Raw genomic sequence first — 27,345 nt, forward strand, 5'->3', positions numbered from 1 at the left:
TTAATATATTAATGTTTGAATTTGTAATTTCTGCAAGATTGGCAAATTTATCTAGGCTATTCACCATCAAAGATACTTTACGTTCTACTGAATGTTCTGCATTTTTAAGTTGCCTTATCTCGAGGTCATAGCGTATTGCGTCTGTTTCATCTAGATTTCCTGAAATTGACTTAATTACTGAACCTAAAGGACTAAATAATGCTCGTTTAGATCTAGAAAAAGGTAAAATCTGATTAATCCTATGTCTTATTTTAGATTCAAATGATTCTATTTGTTTACACAAATTACCTAATTGGTTTTTTATATTCTACGTTGCTTGAAATAGTTATGTTTAATTTACTATACTGTTGAAAGTTAACATCTACTTCATTTATAAGTAATTCTAAGTCTAATGTCTTAAAAATAGTCCATGAATTAATCCTCATCACTGCTGTGCCCAGTTTGATCGGTGCTATTCCCGGATTTGTTTTCAGGCTTTGAAGTTCCAGGCTGTAGGTCGAGCCGATCAGTGTCAGGATTGTGATTCTTAACCTGTGGAGGACGTTTAACATTCTTAATAGCTACCTTAGTTTTCCTTTGTTTTAATTGAACTGGAATAATATTTCTACTTGGTTCACCTATTACCTTAGCCTTTTCGAAGCGTGGTAAATCTTTAGCCTTTCTAGTCCTAGTATTTTTCATGAAAATATCATCACCTTCTTTGATTTTCGGTGGTTCTTCACCTCCCCTCTTTTCCCTAACTTTAACTTTATCTTTATGAAGTTTTTCCGCCACGTATTCGTATAAAACCTTTAACCTCTTCCTATGGTCCTGTAAGAGTTTTTGCGTGAGATTTCGTTCTCTATCGATATCGAATACATTATTCGAATCCGTATTACCAAAGACCATTTCGAAGGGTGTAAAACCAGTAGCCGAATGGATGGAGTTATTGTATGCCATGATTGCATAGGTCATTACGGAAGCGGCATCTGAATCACTTCTTTCATATTTAGCTAGACGATAGATTTCGATAACCGTCGAGTGAAATCGTTCGACCACTGCCATTGAGCTGGGGCTATTTGGAGTACCTATGTGTAGCTCGATTTTATAAAGTTTTAGCAGCTCTTTTATAAGTTCGTTATTAAACTCGGTACCTGAGTCACAATTGATTTTCTTGACAAGTCCGTACATACTAAAATATTTGATAAGCGCTTGTACTACCTCTGGTGTGCTACGATTTGGTATATTAATAGCCTGTCCTAATTTACTAAACGTGTCTGCTATTGTTAGATAATATTTACTATCGATGTAAAGTAAATCCATAAAGACTTCTTGAAATGGTGAGTTTTGGGTTTGCGTTAATTGTATACAGGGTTTGATTGGTTTCCTTTCGTACTTCATTTTCTTACACTGTTCGCATGTATTTATGATGGCAGTAACGGTGTCTTTCATATTTGGCCACCAGTAGTAACGTTTTAGCTTTATTAATGTTTCGTTAATTCCCCTGTGGCACGTTTTCCCTTCATGATATTTTATGATAAAATCGCGTTGATCAACTTCTGAGTCTGTCAAATTAACTATGCGCTCTGTACATTCTATTAATTTTAATGTTCCCTTTTTGTAGAGTTTTGTAATTACTGTTGAGAAAGTTTTCCTAAACTCGGGGGCTTCAAAGTAAATAAAATATTTGTATTTTGTATCTACATATTCTTTAAGAAATTCCTTTACCAAGTTTTCATTATTAATGGGCATAAATACTTCTGTGATACGTTGTTTTTTGTTAGATCTATCATTTACGCATATTTTGTCTTTAAACCACGTGTGAACCAAGATTTGTTTTGGTTTGCTATCTATGGCTTCTTTTAATATTGGTATACCCTCGTGTTCTCTATTTGAAACGGAATTCGCTGTAGCATTGTCATCTGAATCTGAGATTTTTATCATTTCGGATGACTGTTCGCTTTCGGAGTCTGAAATTTCTATCGTCTCCAGTTGCGATGAACGATTTTGTTGTATGTTTTCCTCTAATTGTTCTAACTCTCTCCTAACTTCAGCTACGCGATCTTCGTTTTCATCTATGTTTGCTATTATAGAGTCTAAATCATCATCTATGGCATTAATCCTAATTCTAGAAAGGGCGTCAGCATTCGTATTTTGCTGTCCTTTTTTGTACTTAATCTCGAAATCGTATTCTTCGAGTCTCAATCGCCAACGTGTGAGCTTACTATTCGGCTCTTTTAGTGAGTACAGCCATGCTAATGGTCTGTGATCTGTGTAGATAGTAAACTTTTTACCGTAAAGATATGGTCTAAAGTACTTCACGGCCCAGATTACGGCTAGGAGTTCCTTCTCGATGGTACTATACCTACTCTCGGTATCACTTAGAGATCTACTAGCATATGCTACAGGTTTATCTGACCCGATTGGTCCTTGTGATAGGACCGCACCTACTGCAAAGTTGGATGCATCAGTGGTTAGAAGGAATGGTTTGTCGAAGTCAGGAAACTGAAGAAGTGGTGCGTTAGTTAGCAATTTCTTACATGTTTCAAAACTGTTAACATATTCCTCATCTAAGACTATCTTTTTTCCTTTCTTTAGACAGACGGTAAGAGGTCTCGTAATCTTCGCGAAATCTTTAATGAACTTTCTGTAGTATCCTATAAGACCAAGAAAGCTTTTGATTTCCGTTGCTGTCTTAGGAATTGGATATTTTAATACGGCATCTATTTTATCATTATTTGGCTTAAGGCCTTCATTGGTTATTGTATGTCCTAAGTAAAGGACTTCTTTTCTAAGGAAATGAGACTTATCTAACTGAATTTTAAGGTTAGTTTGACGAAATCTTTCAAACACGGCCTTTAATTTATCTACATGTTCTGATAAGCTTTTTGAAAATATTATTACGTCATCTAGATAGACCAAACAGTGTATTCCTTGCAACCCTCTGAGCACGTTGTCCATTGCTCTTTGGAAAGTAGCCGGAGCTGTTTTTAACCCGAACGGCATTCGATGGAATTCGTAATGACCAAAGGGTGTGCTGAAAGCTGTTTTAGGTTTATCCTCTGATTCTACTTCTATCTGATGGTATCCACTCGCAAGGTCTAGCGTAGTGAAGTACATACTTTTACCTAACATATCAAAAAGGTCATTGATGTTTGGTAAAGGGTATTTATCATCAGTAGTTATGTCATTTAGCCGCCTGTAATCTACGACCATTCTCCATTTTTGTTCCCCCGAAGCATCCAATTTTTTTGGTACGAGGTGAACTGGGGCACTCCATGGTGAGTGTGATTCTTGAATTATATTATCGCGTAACATTTTACTAACTTGTTTTTTTATTTCCTGAGTTTGAGTTTGAGGTAACCTATGAGCTTTTAAGTTAATGGGATCTTCATTTTTAGTCCTAATTTTATGCTTAACTTGATTACTGAAGGTTAATGGAATATTTTCACAATAGAATATATCCTTGTACTCTCTACATAAGTTGCCTATTATTGTTCTTTCTTCCTCGTTCATATGGTCTAATCTAAGTTTATTTAAGTTGTTTACTAATAATTCATCCACATCTTGTGAAATTTCCAGTTGATTTGAATTGATTGAATTTATGTTAAGTGCTTGTTGATTAAATAACTCTACACGAAATGGGGCTGTCACTGTTATTTTTTGGTGTAAATCAGTTGTATTTTGAATTACAGTTGCAGCGTAACCGTTAGTGCATTTTACTATAGCGGCTGGCATTCTTACCCCGTTAGTGAACTGGGTAAAATTTAAAATTCCTTCCCCATGTAACAAGTTAACTGGTAATTTAACTCTAACCTCAGTTCGCGGTGGTACATTGAAGGTTTCTTTTCGAAATGATTTATATGTCATTGGTATTTGCGTGGTGTTTGTGACTAACATCCTTGTTTTATAATTAACATCGGCTCCTAATTGATCTAATAAATCACTGCCTATTAGACCGTCGTATCTTTCGTCCACCGTATAAATATAAAATTTATGCTTTTCGTTAGTGTTAAAAGTTTTTGGTAGATTAATGTAAGCTGTCTCATTATGTGTGCTTATGGCGTGAGTGCTAACTACTTCGAATGGTTCAAATCGTTTTGAGTTTCCGTAATATTTGTTAGCTATTTGTGGACTTAAAAATGATCGAGTACTGCCCGTATCTATCATAAAAACGGCGTCTAACTCTGGTATATGAATGTATGGCAGATTTTTATGCTTATTATAGTTTAAAATTATTTTCTCCCTACAATTGAGGCTTCCACGTAAAAATTTTCTACTGGTTCGCAGTACGAGACAGAATTTTGACCGTCATTATACTGTTGAGAATCGTAATTATTCTCTGTGTAATTAACACGCTTCGAATTAACTGTTCGCATAGTGACATCGGTATTCGAACCCGATGCTACCGGTTGTTGTGCATCATAGCCTGTACGATACCTATTGTCCGTAGCAGATTGCTGACGGGGCGTCTGCGCCGGCGCCTGCATTGGCGGTGACCTACTTACGCGGGGCACGTGTTGTGGATTATTGTCGCTAAATCTATTATTAGGATATGAAGTTTGTTGACGATTATTTCTATATTGGAATGAATTATTTTGGCCGTTTGAAACATTGGTGCTATATGGCGTGAATGTACTTGTTGAACCAAATGTCCTATTAAGTACAGGTGTGTTTGATTGCCTTTGCGTATTGTCAAATTTTGGAGTGTTGCTATTAATCTGGTTTCGGTTTGAATTCACCCTCGGATTCCTAGCGTCGTATATAGTTTGAAAGTTTTGTTCTTCTAAAACGATTTTTAAAGCATTCTCCAAAGTTGTGACATTTCGCAAACGCACTAGCCTAACTAAATAAGCTGGCAAATTAAAAAGAAAAACATTCAGTGAAGTGTTATTATAGATATGGTGTTTAGCTGCTCGTAAATTTTCGTCTTCTATTGTTTCACTTATTTTTGCAAACAAACTACTTCTTAATTGTTGGACTTTGTGGCAAAAATCCAAATAACTTTCGTTTTTATTACGTTTTAGTGATTCTAATTCCATTGCCAAACATTCCTCGGACCTAGGGTCACCAAAATGTTGGCTCAAAAGCTGTTTTAACTCTTGCCATGTATGTATGGAGTCCCTTTCTCCTATTAAATTAGCGGCATTCCCAGAAAGTCTACTGGTTATAATGTGAAGCAAATATAAGTTTTGTGCGATACCTCCCGGGAAAGATTGTAAAACATATTCACATTTTTTAAGAAATAATGGTAATGCTCTTGTTTCTCCATCGAATACTGGGATTACTTTAATTATTTCTGCAGGTACCCTATTAACGTTCTCCATTATTATTGCAAAGTGAATTAAAGGCAAATGAGAGAAAAGAGAAAAAAAAATACCTCGAAATTAACTAATATTCTAGTGTTTACTTACTTGCTACACGCTATTTGAAAAGAATTTTATTCTCAATTAGCTTTACTATTTATACTATACGATTAAGGCAATGTCTAATCCGTAAAAGTACGTATAAATATTACTGGTAGATAACGGAAGTAAGCGAGGGAATGGTGAAAAGGTGTACTCACAGTCCCGCAGCTTCCATGTCCTTCCGGAATATTGTAGATCTTGAAAATACTTGTTCTCGGGTCCAGTCTAGGTCTGTCGCTGCTCGGCTGCTCAGCTTCACAGGAACTTGACTCAGCTTCCTCTTAATAAATTTATTTGTTCGAATTCCCGTTTAAACGTAGAAACGTACGTTGTCCGGCACGGCACAGTCGCGAGATTTTATCGGCTTTCTGAACGTGTCAAGATACGACGGGAATCCTGTCCTCAGCGCCAATTAAGATGGAGAGACTGGATTTATTATTAAAAATAATTTATTTAATCGAACAGAGTAACGTCCAAGATAATAATTAATACAATATTAACTTAAATCTAATTCTTAACAGCTATTTATAATAAAGTATTGACAAGTAAGCATTGACGTCAAGACCTAATTAGGGGTAGTGCTGACAAAGGTTACTTGTATTGGTTGCTCCACCTTAACTCCTGCAACTCCAGAGGAGTTACATGCGCGTTGCCGACCCTAACCCCGCCCCCCCGGTTGAGCTCTGGCAACCGTACTCACCGACAGGAACACAACACTATGAGTAAGGTCTAGTGTTATTTGGCTGATGTTTTATGTAAGGTGGAGGTACTTCCCCAGTTGGGCTCTGCTCTAGATCTGGAATGACATCCGCTGTGCTGTGCCCTACCACATAAGGCGAGATGACATTCACATTGCCCATACCTCTCTTTTTTCATTCTGAATTTAAATAGCAAAAAAAAATCGAACGGTTTCGATACTTCTACTTCTACCTAGCGTTGTCCCAGCCTTTGCCTGGGTCCACTTTACTACTTGCCTTCTTCCACTTTGCACGATCCTGGGCGTCCGTTTGAGTCCGTTTATGCTGATTTCTGCTTTCACAATAAAGTAATGTTTATCGCAATAAAGTATTTCATTCATTCATACATTCATTCATTCATCCATCGCTTTTTTGGTCTGCCATGGAGTCGGGGGCCGTCAAGGGCTAGGTGAAGGCATATGTTTCCTACGTAGTCAGCTGGCCTGTGACAAACGATACTAAATATAAAAATCGTAAGAAACTTACAAAAATAATTTCGTAGTTGAGAGAAGTTGGTGGCTGAGCCCATATCATCGGCGTAACTAAATCCCACAGACTTCGCTAGCTCGGTCACCTACTCAGAAAGGAGGAGGATCGGGCAGTCAAGGAAGCGTACTAGGGGCGACCAACGGGCCCTTCGACCGATCGGGCGCCCCAGGTACCGCTGGTGTGATGTCGTGGAGGCGGACCTGCGTCGGCTGAATGCCAATTAATAACAGAAAACCGCGCTGGATCGGGACAGGTGGCGTTCTCTCGTTTCGGAGGCCAAGATTCTTTTTGGATCGCTGAGCCAAAGCAGTTAGTTGAGAGAGATCTACTATGAAATATAAAATTAGTGTTAATCAAGTATGTTTTAAATTTAAATGGTTGAATTGCGTTAGATACTAAGTCGATTTGTGTAAGATTGTCCCATAGTATTTATCTATTTGTTATATAAGATTACTGTTTTATATATCTAGAATTTACTTTCCATAGACAAACCTTTAGCTCCATTGTTTCTAGATCTTTATTCGGTGCTATTTAATACGTAACCTTTTTAACGGCCAAACCCTTGGTCCTCGCGTGCGTTAAAAATGTTCCAAAATTGGACCACACTAAGATTAACCTAATTTCTAACTCCGATTACCTCTGATTTCGGCGCCCTTCATTTTGACCCACCGCAGGTAATCGCCGGATTCTGTTACATATCTCTCAAATTATGATTGAGTCACGCTTTCGGCTGGTTTTATGGTATTAAGGTTCCCTACACACAGTTTTAGTAGTAGTAGAGTTAGACAAAGATAAGTTGGTAGCGATTTAGACACTAGACAGCCCTGAGAGTGCAAGTGTTTAAACGAAACAAAATATTTATTGTGACACTGAACCTTGAATTATTGTATGAAATGTTTTTTTTTAATTATTATTATTATTTTTATCCACGTTTACAATAGCTCAAAATTTGTATATGGAATGTTATTTATTTTTTTATGTTTTATTTACTATTATAATGTTATTATTATTATTCGATTTTTATATACACGAGACATATTATGATGAAATGTTTTAATAGGTATTAGATATTTAGTTAAATTTAATATTGTGTGCCCTAACAGGGTGTCATGAATTGACTAAATTAATTGTAACACCTTATTATGTAACTATGTTCATGACTGCAATAAATAAATGAAATGAAATGCACAGGCTGGGCTATCAAAATCATTGCCAACTTAGCTTGGTCGGATTCTAGTTGGGTACTCTAAAATTATACATAAACACATAAAAATAGCTTACATACAGTAAGGAAGCTAAGTACATGCGAGCGGCTAAGGAGTGGAATTCACTTCCTGCAAATCTATTCCCAGTCCACTATAACTTGGATCTTTTTAAATCGAGAGTGAATAGACATCTTTTAGGTAAGCATGTTGCATCCTAGACTGCATCAGCACTTACCATCAGGTGAGATTTTGGTCAAATGCTTACCTTGTCTTAATAAAAATAACCGGCCAAGAGCATGTCGGGCCACGCTCAGTGTAGGGTTCCGTAGTTACTCTTCCGTCACAATAAGCTAAACTGGAGCTTAAAGTGTAGTAAATGGTACCTTTCACCCGAGTTAAACAAATAGGCTGATTAAAGTAAGTCTTTTTACTATGAAGGGAAAACTTTTTGCGATAACTCAAAAACAGCTAAACTGATCATGTCCGCTATAGTTTTCATTTAATGTCTTTCTTAAGCTCTACTTCCACGATTTTTTTCATATTTTTTGGACCTATGGTTCAAAAGTTAGAGGGGGGGGGGGGACACATTTTTTTTTTCTTTCGGAGCGATTATCTCCGAATATATTCACTTTATCAAAAAATGTTTCTTAAAAACCCCTATTAGTTTTGAAAGACCTTTCCAACGATACCCAACACTCTAGGGTTGAAGCGAAAAAAAAAATTCACCCCCACTTTACGTGTAGGGGAGGTACCCTAAAAAAAATTAAATTTTTAGATTTTATTGTAAGACTTTGTCGGCTTTATTGATTTATATATCCATGTCAAAATTCAGCTTTCTAACACTAACGACCACGGAGCAAAGCCTCGGACAGACAGACAGACAGACAGACAGACAGACAGACAGACGGACATGGCGAAACTATAAGGGTTCCGTTTTATGCCATTTGGCTACGGAACCCTAAAAAAAACTACAAAGGCAAACTTATCCTATCTCTTCCTTATTTCGTTTTAATGGGACGAGTCATGTATTCATACATACCTAAATGATATTATTACCTAATTCAGGAAAGTGGGCTATAATTTACTTTGATTAATGCTACTTTATTGAACAAAGGAAGCATAATTTAGGAAGGTAATAACAGCCTTTAGACTGACCAATGATCTATCCAAATTGTATGAAGTGAGTTTAGAAGTAGGTAATTATTTTACCGATTTTCTAAAGTGCAATCATTACCTATATTTTTTGTCAAACAGATACGTCTGCGATAGGGATTGCAATCCGGTCCGGCGGATCCGGTAATCCGGCCGGATCCGGCACTTTTCAGGAGCTACCGGATCCGGTAAAAATTATTCCGGTCAAATAAAAAAAACGCCTAAATACAGCACGCACTGTGCGGTTTAGATGAGGGGCGACGGATGAGAGGTATGATCTTGAACAGAGAATAAAACGAATGAAAACGTATAAATTTAGTTAAATATAAATATGGAAGCGTATTTTTTTTTTCATTTTTTCCCGAATAATTTAAGCTAATTAGAATAACCGCCACGAGTCGTACCTTTATTTTCTAATATAAAAATTACCTATTCTTATTTTTTACTAAATTTTGCCTGAAAAAAGGTATTTTTTTTTAATTTCAAGAATATTTATTTACAATAACAATGTACATAATGGATATATACAGATGATTACTATAACTAGCTTATACCAAGGATGCTGGCGGCATTTCCTCGTTGTATCGCAATACTGATACGTTGTGCGAGGAAGCCGCCAGCTCTTCGGTCACCAGTTACGTCAACCAGACGTTTCGCGATTTCTCCAAAAACTTGTGCGCGCTGGGACCCCGTGGACCTAGAGTTTCAACGCCAAATGGTACAAAATGGTACTCTCTACCGAGGCTCTTATATTTATTACGTTTCAAAATTTCAGCTAAAATTTTAAAATTGGTTTGTTATTATTGGGTGTTTTCTATATATTTAAGTATTTATAAATATTACCCTCAACACAAGCCTTATTAGCTTACTGTGGGACTTAGTCAATTTGTGTAATAATGTCCTATAATATTTATTTATTTATTTATTATTTATTGTCGTTACTTTTCATATAGTTTTAAATCGTACTTAACTAACTTATCTTTTAATTAAATCTACAGAATCACGTTACATACTACAACGCGCACTTGACCGGAATATTTTTTCTATTCAAAAACGATTAAACTCGACCACGCTACTGACCTTTTTATATTTAAATTAGTTGTAAACGAAGGTAAAGCTATTTTAATTTTCAATAAATGTCGTAGCTTATTGATAGTTCTGGATTTTATTGCTTATTTTCATAGTTTATTTTAATGTTATAGTGAAATACCCCCGGAGTTCAGTTACAGAGTGTGACAAAGTTATAAATGCGGTTTAGTGAGTTCGTCAGTCTTTTTATTATGTTTGTGTCAATGGATTATTGCTAGCACAGATAAGTTTGTTTAGTAATATTTAGTACATATTCTCGATTGGTCGGTGATTACAAACTTAAAAATATGGTTAATCACAACTATCTTTAAGGATTTCAATATATTAATTATGGATAAAAAAATATGATATAATCTTACTTAGCTCCACAGTAACTTCATTAAACCTTTTGTTGGGGGTACTAGGCGACGATATATGATATGTATATGTATATGAAATATAGATCAATACTTAAATGCATAGAAAGCATCCATAATGCAGGATCAAATATTTGTGATAAATACCCATAACCATTGACATATATCTAAGGACGGGCCTTACGGGCAATAAGAATGGGGCCAGGACCAGAGTGCCTACCGCGAACCACGTTCAACGTGTTGCCTCCCTGTCGCACTTGTAAATTCGTACGTAAGTGTGACAGAGAGGCAACACGTCGAACGTGGTTCGCGGTAGGCACCCAGGACAGCGGTGTCACGCACACGAATTCGAGTCAATCGTATATTGGTTAATGCGTTCGCATCACGCGCGCGATTGGTCGTAACTAGTTGCGTTAGACTGCACGATTGGCTCGAATTCGTGAGTGACACCACTGAACTAGCACCATTCTTAGTGCCCATAAGGCTCGTCCTTATATATACTATATCAATGCCCTTGCCAGAATTTGAACCCGGGACCTTCTGCTTAGGCACGGTCACTACCGACTAGGTTAAAATAATGGAGACCTAGATTGAAGATGGCAACTATTGTTAGTGACCAGTGCTGGGACTATTACTTCATACATTGAATTACAAAAACATACTTAACCAAATATGGAACTCTTTAAAAAGTCAAGCTTCTAGGCAGAAGGAAAACTCCCTATATAGGATGTTTATCTCAACGAAAAAAATTGCGGCGGAGCTGTTAATGGCAGTATGGACTAATTGTTTCAAAATGTTTTTTGTTTTCTGAAAACCTTACACAAATTATTATCATAAGCCAAATCCCAAAATGTTAACTACAGAAATAAAAAATCCCACCTAAATTAGGTAAATTTGGGACCTGATGAAATTCACCCCATAATGGGTATTAGAATATTTAATATAATTCCATATCCATACATGGTTTGCATGTACAGTCGCCAAAAGTATCTGATGTTCCGGATAACTTCTCCAAATATAGATACATTTCTAAAATTCGCGTTCAAAAGTATATCTTTTACAGTCTTAGTTGTTCTATATTAAAGAAATCACTTTTTGTTAAGCTGTTACAGAATGGTAGTTTAGTTACTTATGAAACGTTATTTCATCCGCTACTTTTGATGCTGACTGTACTTATACCATTTTCAAGTTTCACATGATAAATGGCAGAATGTAGTAATAAATGCATCCGCTGTATCTGTGTCTTATATGTACATGTTCATGTGATTAAATCATTCATTCATTCATTCAAATAACAACACTTATTAGGTGTTAATACTGAGCTTAATTTGGGAGTACCTGCCTACCTGACTCTTGATGTTACCGCGTAGAAAATTTAAGAAATTATCTATCTACAAATCATTGTTTTCATTAACTCCCATCTTTAATAACTAATATTACCGCCTGTCTTGTCATGTTATCGATACAGATCTACCGACATGCTTGTTAAACATTTTTCTCTTTTTTTAACTTGTCGATATGAGCTTTAACCCTGTGAACCACGGCTATCTTGCGCGGTGCGTCATTGTGAACCTAATCTTAATGGACGAAGATTGATATTGGGTTGCAGCCACGCGCGTCAGTTGACGTTTTTAGGGAGGGTTTATAAAAAATAACTCAATCACGTATAATAATTGAGTCTTTTATTAAAGTTTATTACGTGGAGATTAAGTTGCTGGTTCAATTTAAATAAATTAGATTATATCACCCCGTGATCCTGATAGCGGCGTGATCGGTTCATTTCGACTGAGAAGATTAATGTGTTTACAAATTGGTACGCGCCAGAATATTGGGTACTGTTTTTATTACCTATTACAAATAACTCGCATTTGGCTGTAACTTGATTTCAACGACAGAAGCAGGTAGATACAAGGTGCCCGTGAGCATTGCGAGAAATTTTAACGGTGCATTCCTGATGGCAACAGAAGCAAAAAATGTTATATGACTTTTTGTGAAATTAGACAAAAAAAAATATTTTTTTGTTTTTATTCCCCTTTTTTTTAACACTCCTGTACATAAAACGTAATTTTTATTGTTAAACACAACCTAAAATTAACTAAAAAGTTTTTTTTTATTTGGGGGTAGCCTCTCGATTAAATTTATTTAATTTTTCGATGTCAATCAATAGGTATGTCCAGACTAGACCTCAAAGTGGCAATACCGCAGTCAAAAATGTGTTTTGTACCGACTCATGACGAAAGAATGATTTCGAAAAACATTTAATTATCTCTGAAACTAGGCCTAATCCAGAAAATTTCATATGACATTTTAGTTTCTAAATATTACCAGGAATGCTTAGTTAAATGTCTCGCAATGCTCACGGGCACCTTGTATATATATATATTAAGATATATATATATATATATATATATATATATATATATATATATATATATATATAAAGAGAATTTGGAGTGCTCATACTCTTTTATTGGTAAAATATAACAATTTTACATGTCAGCAATAAAATACTCAGGTGAAATTAAATATAAAATTATTAATTATTTAGTTGATCTACATTACATTAAAATAAAAGGATACAAACACAAATAAATAAAAATGTCAAGTTAAAATGATTAAGTAATTCGGATAAAATTAAAATCATACATTAATATTACTTAAGCAACATGATCTATAATTGTTACATTTAAAAGTTAAGAAATTCGTTAATGTCATAAAAAGCTTGGGCAGTTATCCATATTTTTAATTTATTGTAAAAGGTTGAGTCACATTCATATATATATATTATTATTGAAATTAATATATTTGGATTATCTTGCTATTATTTAAGTTTATTTCTGACGAACACAATATAGATTCTTATAAATTGACATTGATGTAATTTGTACTGTAATCATATGTTGTGAAATAAATAAATCTAAATCTAAATCATTTAATCTGTCTTAAGTATTTTTGATATTTAGCCGACACCTGTAATATTTCTTTATTTTTTATTTTTCTTTGTCAAAAGTTTAATATCCTATTCGTCCTTTACGTTTTCTATATATTTAATGAAAGCAACTGCAATATATTTTATTAAAATACTTAATTGAGAAAGATTATAAATTACTATACAGAAGGAATTTTTATCATTATTTTGAAAATTGATTGTCGTTTCGGTTTTTTATCAACCCACCCTCGTAGAACATAATACATATATACAGTGTGGAAAAACTTAATGGGCTAGATCCATTTGTCATTTAAACTGGATCTATTACTAAAAAAAGTTCCATCGGCCGGAAGTTGGATCTAACGACAAAAAAATTCTCACTAGATCCATCTTGGATCTACTGGTTGGATCTATCGAGAATGAAGGGGGCCCTGGAGGGAAAGTGCCTTAAAACTATTTCTTTAAAAAAAAATGTTTTTTTTTTATACTACGTCGGTGGCAAACAAGCATGCGGCCCACCTGATGATAAGCAGTCTCCGTAGTCTATGCACGCCTGCAATCGGAGGAGTTACATGCGTGTTGCCGACCCTAACACCCTCGCCTCGTCATTGTCCTTAAGTTAGACGGCCTAACTTAAGGTTTTAGGTTAATTTGTCTCCAGGGCCCATTAATTTTCTCCATTCTGTATACTCTTTTCCCTAATTTACATTAAAAATTGTACCTACCTTCCAAAATATATAAAATTGATTTTTGATTCCGTTGGCTCAGCGACCCAAAATGAGACTTGGCCTCCGACACAAGACAGCGCCACTTTTCTCGGTCCTGTGCGACCTCTCGCCAATTGTCGACTCGAAGCTCGCGCAGATCCGCCTCCACCATGTCGCTCCAGTGATACCTAGGGCGTAAAATATATAAAATACCAAAACAAAATTTTACAGTTAATTTCAATTCGTACAAAAGTTGAATAACCTCTGCAATGGTTACAAAAATATCAGTCGATCTCATTATTTATTATGCAAGTTGCTTAATCCATGCGCATTGATGCCATAACATGCATCAGAGCTACCGCTCAAACTGGTAAAGAAAATATACAAACGTGTATCAGCTGCATAGATACATACGCCGTTTTTGATACAGATGGTAGAAAAATATGTATATTACCTGTCATATGACTGCAAGAGAAGGTACAGATTAAATTATAAGCAGATAAGCCACTAGAAGAATAAAGCGCTGATAGCCTAGCGGTAAGAGCTTGCAGCTTATAATCCAAAGGTAGCGGGTTCAACCTCCAGCTCGCACCAATGCGTTTTTCGGCGGATCACTTTTGTTATGTACAGAATGTAGCATTAGTTTATGAGACTGCTAGTTTAACAGTCCAGACGCGGTTTATTTATTTAGTATAAATTTTATTTTGACACTTGGAGAGACTTTACACCTCCAAATTTTATTAGCATTAGTACTCTGACATTGGGGACCTTTTACATCTCCAGATTTAATGTGTTTTTAACCATAGAGACTATACATCTCTATTGTATTGTATTAATTATTTATTTTAAGATTATTATAATGTAATGTTTACCCTGGTATTGGCTGTTGTATTTATAAATGTTGTTATGTATTTTTCATGTCACTATATGATGTTACTATAATATCAGTCGGGTCGCGCACGCGCTTGCGTTCGGTCGCCGTCGCTGCAAGTGATATGTAACGATGGCCTCTAACGTGGTTAAATGTGCGAATTGTAATGTGGTCATAAACGAGATTCTTGCTTTTATTAGCAACAAGATATCTGTAATGGATGATGAAAGCTTAAGTAAAATATGTTTGAGTGCTTTTTCGGAAAGTGATATTGTCATTGCAAAAAATTTATTGTTTGATTCTGTGTCGACAAACAAGCGGAAAATAACACGGAAAACTGATGGAAAGAAACTTCGTGACATCGACGACATCATTTGTTTGATAAGAGGCATAGATTCTGAGCTATTACCAGTGTTTGTTGCAAAGGACCTTCAAAAACTACCTCCCGTTCTGTTCGATCATGTCGACGTAACGCGGCTCTTAAAGGATATAGTGAAGCTCCAGCAGGACGTAAAGATGATTAAAGAGGAGTATGCTCCTCTTGAGCAGCTCAATGAGATAAAGTGTGAAGTTGAGACACTGAAAAATGCATCTATAATTGGCAGTTACGGGTGCAATGTAAACACAAAGCGCGGTGCCTGTATGATAAATAGTTTCGAGTATGCTAGTGGACCAATGGGGCTATCCCCTACATGTAATGTGAGCAATACCGAAGACAGACATGAACACCAGACGTCGTCTCCAGAATCGGTATACCGTAGCATTCAAAAAAAATCCCAACCCTCAAAAGAATGTAACGAATGTTTAAAACTAGACGGTAGGGAACCGGCGGTGCAGCGACCGTTGACTATGAGTCATACGAGTGGGCCGAGCGATAAGCAACCGCAGGAGGCCGCGCAAGTACCTATACCCGCACAGCTGTGCCCGCTCGTGATAAATAAGGAAAGCGCTAATATTGAGCACTCGCCACCGCAAGTAAACAATGATGTTGGGGTATGTAAACAAAAGTCTATGGCTAGCGTTGTTCGGGAAGGAGAATGGAAATTACAACCACCAACGGATGAATGGATAATTGTACAGAGGCGAAAACTTCGTAATCGTTTTATTGGACAGCGGGGGAAAGCTACTTTAGACCCGGAATCGAAATTTAGAGCTGCGGAATCTATAATTCCGTTATATATCTATAACGTTGCAAAAGATTTGTCCGAGCAGGATATCTGTAGTTACATAAAAAAGAAGTCTAACTTGGAAGTTAAAGTGGTTAAAATGAACATGAAAATTAAGAAGGATTATGATTCTTACAAAATATTTGTACCTAAGGATAAATGTGAAATGTTTATGAGCGACGACTTCTGGCCAGATGGAATAGCCTATCGCCGTTTTATAGACTTTAGAAAGCGTGAAAAAGAGACGGATCGATCAAATAAATTATAATATGAAAAGTAACTTAATTAGTTTTAACTGTAAAAATATAAATCGTTCTGTGGAATGTGTTCGAAACCTGTGTCGCTCGGCTGACATTGTTGCACTACAGGAGACGTGGTTGCTGCCTCATGACCTGGCGTTCCTAGGGACTATCGATGACAACTTTGCGTTTACGGGCACCTCTGCTGTCGATACCTCGGCGGGGGTTCTGCGGGGGAGACCTTACGGCGGAGTGGCAATACTGTGGAGAAAATCTATGTTTTCTACCGTTACGATAGTGAAATGTAACAGTGTACGTTTAGCTGCAATAAAAATCGAACTCAGTGACCGGTGCTTCTTGGTTCTCTCTGTATATATGCCTACTGATTCGAGTGGCAATTTAGTGGAGTTTACGGAATGCCTCAGTGAAATATCGGCGATAATTGAAACTTATAATACGGAGTCGGTTTTTATATTAGGGGACTTCAACGCACACCCCGGTGAGTTATTTGCAAAAGAACTTTTATCACTCTGTGATGAACAGTTGTGGACCTGTGTAGATTTAGAAGTTATGCCTACTGATAGCTATACTTTCGTGAGTGACGCACATGGGTGTCGTCGCTGGCTCGACCACTGCGTGGTCACAAGCTCGGCTAAGGCCGCAATACACTCCTGCTCAGTGTTATATAATACGTACTGGTCCGATCACTATCCTCTAAGTATTGAGTGTAATTTTAATATATTGAAACCTAAAATATTAGTTAAAAATCAGTGCATAGATAAGGTAATATGGGGGGAGCGTGATAAATCACAGATTGATAATTATCACAGCATCTGTCATGAAAAATTACGAGAATTTGCTTTTCCTGTAGAATTTAGTGAATGCAGCAATAAACTGTGTTGTAATAAAAGCCATCAAAGATTATTAGACACAATTTACGACGGTCTTATCTGTACACTGTCGAAAGCTGCCGAGTGTTGTTATAACGTTAATGTAAATATAACTCGCAAACGTAGACATGTCACTGGGTGGAATAAGTACGTGCGGGGCGCTCACGAGAAGGCTCGGCTTTGTTTTGGGAGTTGGGTAGTGCACGGCAGACCGAACTCTGGACCCGTGTACAGGGAGATGTGTGAGTCCAGACGTGTGTTTAAATCAATATTAAAGTGGTGCCAGAATAATCAAGAACGTATAAAAATGGACATTTTAGCTGAACAACACTCAAATAAAAAGTTCCGTCAGTTTTGGAAAACCACTAACAGATTAAACCCTAGGTCGAGCCTTCCCGTGAGTGTAGCGGGAGTGTGTGATCCCGTTGGCATAGCAAATGTGTTCCGCTCTCATTTTAGTGTCAAATCTCCACTTGGGACGGCGACGCCGTGGGTGCCTAGTGCTGAGGCTGTCAGTGGCGATCTGAAAGTGATATTTACCGCGAAGGAAGTGAGCGAGGTCATAAAGGGAATGGTGCGAGGCAAGTCGCCGGGCCATGACAGCCTCAGCATTGAGCACCTGCAGCACGCTGGACCTCATCTGCACAGGGTGTTGTCAACGTTTTTTACTTTGTGTCTGAGCCACTCATATTTACCGGAAAAGTTGATGCGTACTACAGTGGTTCCTATAATTAAAAATAAAACTGGTGACCATTCTGATGTTAATAACTATAGACCAATTTCTCTAGCCACTGTCGTTGCTAAGGTGCTTGATAGTCTTCTTTGTAAGCATTTGGATAAGCACATTAAACTCCACGACGCGCAGTTTGGCTTCAGGCCAAATCTTTCTTGCGAAAGTGCTGTCCTGTGTCTCAAGGAGACTGTGAAGTACTATACTAGTAGAAAGACACCAGTATTCGCCATTTTCCTTGATTTGTCAAAAGCCTTCGACCTTGTTGCCTACGACGTACTATGGAGGAAATTAATGACGGAAACTAGCGTACCTGGAGAAATAACATCCTTGTTTATGCATTGGTATTATAATCAGAGCAACTGTGTAAGATGGGCACGCTCTTTCTCCGATGAGTACAGGTTGGAGTGCGGGGTGAGGCAGGGGGGGCTAACCTCTCCCACGCTCTTCAACCTTTACGTCAACGCGCTGATCGAGGAGCTCAGCAGTACCGGTATCGGCTGTCATATAAATGGAGTCTGTGTAAATAATATTAGTTATGCGGACGACATGGTGCTGCTGAGCCCCTCGAGTGGCGCACTGAAGAAACTGCTCAATATTTGTGAGTCCTATGCGGTGGCCAACGGACTCAGATACAATGCTCAGAAGAGTGAGTTTATGATGTTCAAACCAGATAAAATTCGTTATACTGATGCTCCTGAGTTTGTACTTACTGGTGTAAAACTACATAGGGTAGACAAGTTCAAGTATCTGGGTCATTGGGTCACCGCGGACCAAAAAGACAATGCTGATATAGAGCGGGAGCGCAGGGCGCTGTCTGTCCGATGCAACATGCTGGCCCGTAGGTTTGCAAAATGTACTGAGCAAGTAAAAATTACACTATTTAAAGCTTACTGCCAGTCATTCTATACATGCAGCCTATGGGTTAACTATACGCAGAAGGCATACAGCGACCTGCGAGTACAATACAACAACGCGTACAGAGCGTTGTTGCGGCTGCCGCGCTACTGCAGTGCTTCTGCGATGTTCGCGGAGTCGCGCACGGCGGGTTTCGCCGCCATTATGCGCGCGCGCTGCGCCTCCATGATGCGGCGCACACGCGACAGCCGCAACACGCTCCTGTGCGCTGTTATTGATCGCTGGGACTCGCCAGTGTTGAAGAGGTGGATTGGGCTCCATGCCCTTACATAACATTATTTTTATTTTTATTTCTATGTTATACACTAACACTAGTTTCTATGTTTTTTTTTTATGTTTTTATGTACATTACTAACAAAATATGGATCCTTGGTCTGAATTAAAGATTATAATAATTATAAAATAATAAATGTTGTATTGACTTGTAAAAGAGCCCTTGAGGCCTACTTGCAGAATAAATTTTTGAATTTTGAATTTGAATTTTGAATTTTGTTTGGCATAATTATTGAAAGTCATAATGTAATAAAAAAAAATAAAAAAAATCATTTATTTCAGACCTTGGTCCATACAGTGTTAGTACTACTTACTCTAAAAAATTATATTAAATTATTATTGAAATAAATTAAACTTACGATATTTAAGGGCTTAAACTTACAATATTTTAGGGTTTAAAACTGGAGCCAGGCACATACACCAGTACGCAATGATAATGGCAGTAGTGTAATGATAGTCATATTATCATTAGTCATAACTCTGACGCCGATAACTTTTTAAGAATTTCCTTAGGTTATCCTATACATAGGTTAGGTTTGTTTTATGGCAATCCTGAAAAGTTACGCATTTCTGAGAGAAACTTATACATTATTAACTTTCACAAACGGGACTTAATCGCGCATTAAGTTTTAAAATTTACCTCGGACGTTTTGAGGACGGCGTTGTCTCCGAGACCACGGGGACAACGCCGTCCTCGAAACGACGATGACATATTTCACCGATTTTCAAATTAGGTTCTATACAAAAATAAAACTCTTATGAAGTGGAGTATCCCATACAATATTAAACTATCTGTGAATGCAATGATTGACCACCACGTTGACGGGAGGCGTCAGAACTAATCCCAACCAGATTGCTTTCTGATTGGCCGACTATTCTTTTTAAATGTAACACGCTCTATAACAAACACCTTATTACATTACTATAAAAGCTAAAATCGATTGATCTTTTTTTTAAACGTGCCGCCATAATAATATGTAATGTTTTTTTAAACTATATAATCATTATCGGTAGTGTTGTATTTTTTTTTTTTGGGCGAAGGCTTTTTATCTTTTGTGTACTCAATCAAATTTTGATTTGAATACATTCATGGTGATTCGTGATGTGAATTTCGGCTACTGTATGGTTTTTATTGACAATGGTGTTTGAAAAAAGCTATTTAAATACAAACTAAATTGTTATAGGTTTGATGTTCCGCCTTCATTTTTTGCTTTGCTTAAAATTATAAACACTGTTAGTATGAGGTTTTTTCGTTAGTGCAACAAAAATTAAACAAATATATAAAATTAGGAAGCCCGAAAATTTTGTTTTTTTAACAAACGGTACCAAAAAAAACGATAGAAGAAAAGATGCCAAAAGTGTTTTTTTTTTTATACTACGTCGGTGGCAAACAAGCATACGGCCCGCCTGATGGTAAGCAGTCTCCGTAGCCTATGTACGCCTGCAACTCCAGAGGAGTTACATGCGTGTTGCCGACTCTAAACCCGCCCCCCCCTCGTTGAGCTCTGGCAACTTTACCCACCTTTCTATACACATAGACTGCTAAAATTATAAACCTTTCTTTTGGTTTTACTAATGTATTCATCAATAATAGGAATTTATGTTACTGCTACATAATTAATGGCATTAAAATAATAGTGTCTCACTTCGTTTTATAAACATAACGAGTATTTTAATGCCTAATTGTGGCCGTCCATGCCTAAAGGGTCCTTATGGTAGGTATTGAGTTAAGTATAGATCCTAAATCTACGTTAAATGAGCTATTTACGTGACTGCTACATAATGGAAGGCATTAAAATACGAGTGTGGGTTTATGAAACGAATGAAATGAGTTTCATAGAAGGATCACACGAGATTTTAATGCCTAATTATGTGCAGTTACATACCTACACTGCTTTATCTACATCAATATCATAAGCTTAAGTAATTTTATACTTACGAACTAATAATACATCAAAATTGAATTGTTTTAACGCATGTCGATTTTTTTTTATTCAGAGACAAACTAGAGCCCGGCCGATTGCCATATCGTTCGATATCAAGTAACATGCGAAATTTGACAAAATACTTTGCAAGTGTCAGTTTTCCTTTCGAATAAAACGTCATCTCGACTTATATTAGAATAGAGGCCAAATCAAATTCCTTTGTCTCTCAGAGATGTTCTAAATTTGAATGTAATTAAGGAATCGCTTGTCGATAAAGTAAAGTTCAAATAATGATGCATGTACAGATACAGGTTTGTCAATAAGCCGTTACTTTATCGTTTCTAAATATAATAAAGGAAGGTTATAATATATACTCTGTATCTTTAGATATTGAAAAAAAGTAAACAAAATCTCATATGGCTCCAGTCCAGTTGAGTTGATAAAATAATGTAGGTTTAAAGTCAGGTCGTTCAGTGTCAGATCCAGGCGGTTTTGTATTTGGTTGTTTAACCAATAAATGATATAACCACCCGAAAATTTACAAATTAATTGTTTGTTGCGAATGCAACTTATTATTATATAAAAATATTCCCAATGCAGTACCTAATAAAAACGCAGCCGTCGGGCTCGGCTAGTATTCGGAGGCTTTTCAAAAGCACCAATAGGAGCGCTCCACATATTTTCTAACGCGGCCAATTAGAGGCACCTAAATTTAAACCACCTTTTGTACTGATCAAATATTGCACATCACTCATTCATCATACTATCAACACCCACTTTTTACATTGAACCGTTTTGGCAAGAACCCTAAACCAGTACCTTTTGGAAGATTATACTTCACTTCATTATAAATCGAAGTTTTATTTGAGTCGTCGACATCCTGACCTGCACGGCGGCTACAACTTTTATTTAAATACCTAAAGATACAGAGTTATAGTGTAAATAGATAAAGATATTTAAAAGCAAACATACATTAACACCAACGACAATAGCGAATAGCAATACCTTAACGAGAATATCTAAACGAAAGTAATCAAATTTATATTCATTCCATTTTCGAAATATTTAAAAAGTATTTCGTATTGAATTCCATTTTAGGTGGCCAGTACCTTTCTTTATAAGGTCATATTGTAAACTATGCCTCTTACTGAGTGGCTTGTTCACTCGAAATTTAAACTTTAGTAGGTTGAATTAGGGTTTATTTTTGTTTGCAATAAATCAGCTCGATATTATCTTTTAGATTTGCGATGCAAATGGTCTTGCTTACAATCGAATGGCACGAATAGTCTTAAAATATTTGCGTATAAAATGTAGCAATAGGATTTCAAAGGGGGTTTTAGTGCTACTAAAATATATTTACGGTAGTAATTTTAATGTGGTATTAGAAGCAGTGTATTGTTTGTTTGATGGTTATAAATAATTAGACCGCAACCAGTGCGCGCAACGTTATGAAATATTATGCTGCATTTATTTGTATTTTGTAAGTAAGTATTCCCTCTTTTTTTATACCACGTTGGCGGAAAACAAGCATACGGCCCGGCTGATGGTAAGCAGTCACCGTTGGCTATGGACACCTGCAACACCATAGGTATTACATGCGCGTTGCCGACCCTTTAAAAACTTGTACACTCCTTTTTTGAAGAACCCCATACTGTAGCCCCTCGGGAAAACCTCGGCAGGGAGCTCATTCCATAAATGATGAAATATCTTTGCATAAATGTGGCGGGTATGGGACACATTAGTTAAATTGGACCCGGGTAGGTCCTTAAACTACTTCCAAAAGAGAGGTATGGGCATTGCGAATGTCATCTCACTTTTTGTAGTAGGGCACAGCACAGGGGATGTTTTCCAGATCTAGAAAAAAAATATGTCAGATATTTTGCACGCTACGTAAACATCGATAAAGGTTTTTTAATTTTTATTTCACAAATATACTTATGACCATAAGCTTCGCAAAACTGAAGACAGTTTGGTTGTTTGTTTGTCTTGCGCTCTCTATTATAAGTACTTTGCGCCTCATATTACCTTTATTAGGTACCTACAGAGTATAGAACAAACTACATATTAGGTTAAGTTTAAACAAATTTAGCGTGAATACATAAATTATTCATTAGTATCGGTTTTTAATACTGTATAAGGTCTTATCTAAAAATTACCAAACATAATCTTATACCTTTAAACGAGCAATTCTTGTATATATATATATTTCTGTGATGTCGGAAACGGCTCTTACGATTTCGCTGAAATTTGGTATATGGGGATTTTTGGGGGTATACAATCGATCTAGATTAGTCTTATGTTTGGGAAAACGCGTGTTTTCGAGTTTTCATGCTTTTTTTCTTTCGACGCAGAATATGGTCGCTAATTTCGTGTTGCCGGCCACTGTCCGTCTGGTCCAGCGGGTTAAGACGCGGACGGCTAGAAACGAGTGTTACGGGTTCGAATCTCGCCCGATGACTAACTTTTGTTTTTTTTTATACGTTTAAGTTTATATATTTTAATTTTTATAGTTTTAGACAAGTTTAATTTAGTAAAAAAAATTAGTTAAGATTATCACCTATACACCACCATATTACAATAAATAGTTATAACCGAGCAAAGCTCGGTCGCCCAGGTACTGTTATTTAAATACCAACTGTTCAATACAATTATAAAAATTGGACATCATGAACCGCGCAAGGGCCAGGATCGAACACAATACCTTTTGTCCGCCCTGATCAACTCTCGCGCATGATGGATGAATATTCTACTTACTTTATTTTTCTGTCATTTTTGATGCCGCTTCAATTTAATTTAAACTTTATTGTGAAATGGAAAATTATGACAAGAAAAAAATTGACAGACGGACTTGACACTTTAAACGTAATTAGTAACTTACGAAAGGGTCAATGAGTGAATACCCTTTTAGAGTTATATACCAAAAAGGTAATAAAGAACCCTTATTGTGCTTCTCTACCCTTCTGTCTCATCGCTAAATATCTACAGAACTTGATAGGACGTGTTCGACCGAACGTTCGGTTTGTTTCGGCATAAAATTCATGTTTCGGCTAAACACGTCAACATGGAATTTACATACAAGCAAAAACATGCGCATCAACAATAGGGTTGTTTCCATCTACAAATCTTAGGGCAGAATTGTATCCCAATAAATTCTTTTGGATTATAAGAACATGTTAAACTACTTTTAGGGGACCTCTAATGACCATATTTTTGTAAATATTGAATTTAAAATATCTTTTGGCACACGTCACGTGACCAAACTCGAAACGTCATTGAAGATTCTGATGACGTCACAACTCTCGGATTGACACTGTTGACAGTTAGGCGATAAACAACAAATTACAAATATCAGTTGACAGCTCGTATCTTCTACGTGTGTATGTAGTTATGTGTCAAACCGTAAACTGTGACGTCACACAATTTTCAAAGAGCGTTTTGGGCGCGAAAGCATCTGTCAAAATATATTTTGTTAATTTAACATATTTAAAGCTAAGCTAAAGTTTTTAGTATAAAAGTTGAATTTTAGGGCAACTTTTAGTTAATGTAGAACGTAATACAAGCGTTTCAAAAAATTTGAAACAAATCTATTATAAAATACAATTACATATAATATTAATACAAACTTCAGAAGGTTCGAACACGGAACTTTCGATATTGGCTTTCGGTTTTGCTCGGACACTACTGTAATAATCAGAGGGCCTACCGCGAACGTTCGACGTGTTGCCTCTCTGCCGCACTTGTAAATTCGTACGTAAGTGTGACAGGGAGGCAACACGTCGAACGTGGTTCGCGGTAGGCCCACAGTTATCATCATTACATACTATACTATCCGCAAAACTATCTGGCCGATCAGGTCATAATGCCATCTCTTTCACTCTTGGTTGGCCTTAACAAGGGTAAAGGGGATAGCATCATGATCTCAGTGGCCAGTTAGTTTTGCGGCAAGTATATCAGAGGGCCTACCGCGAACCACGTTCGACGTGTTGCCTCCCTGTCACACTTACGTACGAATTCACAAGTGCGACAGAGAGGCAACACGTCGAACGTGGTTCGCGGTAGGCCCTCAGCAAAGTGTAGTGAAATCGAGAGTAAAGCTCAGTTCAAGGACACTAATAGATGTACCTGTCAGTTAGATCAAATTAATTATCATTGGCAATCATTATTCATGGTTACAATGCAGTCATTATTTGCGGGCAGGCGTTACAACACGATATTTGGCGCGTAATGATATCAATCATTGCTTGTTATGGAAGCTTGTAGACTAACTGACATAGACAACGCATTGTGAAGTGTTTAAGATCTCGCGGTGTTGGGAGCGTGCACGACTGTCACGCAACCTAGTGTCCGCAAGTCTAGGGGAAAACGTCAATTCACTACATCTTATAAAACTACTCCAAAACTAAAAACTACTGAACGGATTTTCATACGACTTTCATATATCAATAGAGTGATTCTTGAGGAAGGCTTAAGTATATAACTTGGGTTTTATGTAAATTGTTTGAAATATAACGATGTTGTCGGAAAAAATCACGCTGGCTAGGAGCTTTAATCGAAAACGCTGCCTAATCCGTTTGAGCTATAACAACACAATGTATGGTGGGGTTGTTTCTCATTCATAGGTCTACAAAAAAATCCGCGCTGTTAAATGTCTATTTGAAGTCATGTGCTTCTTATATATGCCGCCCTCTCTGTCACATCATAAACCTATCTTTTACTGAAGGGATCTTTCCTGAGGAGTTAAAACTGTCAATTGTTAAACCTCTATTTAAAAAGGGCGACAAATCAGACCCGAATAATTACAGACCGATAACTTTAATACCGGTATTGTCCAAAGTATTAGAAAAAGCTCTTCTTGTGAGACTTAATGAATTCCTAAATAAGTACGATATTTTAACACACAAACAATTTGGATTCCGCAAGGGAAAATCAACCACATTGGCCTGCTTCAATCTAGTAAAAAGTGTTTCAGAGAGCTTAAACCAGAAGCTTCCTATAATGGCTATTTTTATTGACTTAAGCAAAGCTTTCGATTTCATCGACCATTCAATTCTCTTGAAAAAACTAGAGTTGAACGGCATAAGAGGGAATGCAAACAAATGGATCAAAAGCTATCTAGAAAATAGAATACAATGTACAGAAATTGATAAGAAAATTTCTAGAAATAATAAAAGTCTACAGAAGGAAACATTTAGGTCTGCATTTTTAGTCAAGGATACTGGAGTCCCTCAAGGTAGTATCCTCGGCCCATTACTGTTTTTGATTGCAATTAACGATTTCCCCAATTGCATTAGTCAAGACTGTATTATATTTGCTGATGACACTACGCTAGTAATAAAAGGAGACAATATAAATACGTTTGAGACCATTGTTAATAAAACCTTAGCAGATGCTATTACTTGGTTTAAAAGAAACAAGTTGCAAATTAATATACACAAGACGAAAGCGATGAAATTTTGTAATTATACTGAAAACGCCCTACCTTTAAACATAAATTATGATAACGCCAAAGTAGAATTAGTTGACATGTGCACATTTTTAGGTTTTTATATTGATAAAAATTTAAATTGGAAACTCCACATAGATCATATTTGTAAAAAGTTAAATCAATTCGTTTTTGCTCTTAAGCGTCTGAGACAAACGGTCTCAATAGAAGCCGCGCTTATGGCGTACCATGGATACGTATCTTCAGTGTTAAGTTATGGACTAGTGTTATGGGGAAACTCTGTAGACGTAGAGCGAGTTTTTATAGTTCAAAAGAAATGTATCCGTGCTCTTGATAACACGTGGTGTTTCGAAAGTTGCAAACCGTTGTTTAAAAAACTTAGCATATTACCGCTCCCATGCCAATATATAAAAGATGCGTGCCTACTTGTCAAACATAACCCAAACTTATTCACATCTCGTAGTGAGACAAGTACAAGACACACAAGGGCGCAATATAAGAATTTGCTGCACCAGCCTCCTTGCCGCTCTTATATTTATAAAAAGAACTGTTTTAATATGTGTATAACCATTTATAATAAATTACCTGACGAAATTAAATTGGAAGCTAACAATTCATTTAAGATTAAGTTGACAAAATGGCTTCAAGAAAAATGTTTTTACAGCATTAAGGAATATTTAGCATAATGTAATTAGGTATAATAATATGATTGTAAATATATAATACTAGCTTTTAAGTAACGAAGTGATGCTCTTAGCAGCACATTGCATGTACCTAAAATTTGCACACCTGCATGCAGGTTGAGCACGTGAAACTTTTGTTTATTTTTAAGCCCTTTA

General features: G+C 36.6%; 2 protein-coding genes across 3 annotated transcripts in view; both read left to right on the plus strand.

Annotated features, from left to right (window-relative positions):
* Positions 1-27,345, plus strand: part of LOC133523256 (uncharacterized) — a 240,081-nt gene that overhangs the window by 157,076 nt on the left and 55,660 nt on the right. The window lies entirely within an intron of this gene.
* LOC133523869 (uncharacterized) lies at positions 18,497-19,138 on the plus strand. Its single transcript, XM_061859621.1, has one exon. The coding sequence runs from the start codon at positions 18,497-18,499 to the stop codon at positions 19,136-19,138; it is 642 nt and encodes a 213-aa protein (XP_061715605.1).

The sequence above is a fragment of the Cydia pomonella genome, chromosome 12 (assembly GCF_033807575.1).
Source record: "Cydia pomonella isolate Wapato2018A chromosome 12, ilCydPomo1, whole genome shotgun sequence".
Lineage (NCBI taxonomy): Eukaryota > Metazoa > Arthropoda > Insecta > Lepidoptera > Tortricidae > Cydia > Cydia pomonella.

Excerpts from the sequence above, each read along its gene's own strand:
- LOC133523869 (XM_061859621.1), top strand. The coding sequence starts at position 18,497 with ATGGTGCTGCTGAGCCCCTCGAGTGGCGCACTGAAGAAACTGCTCAAT.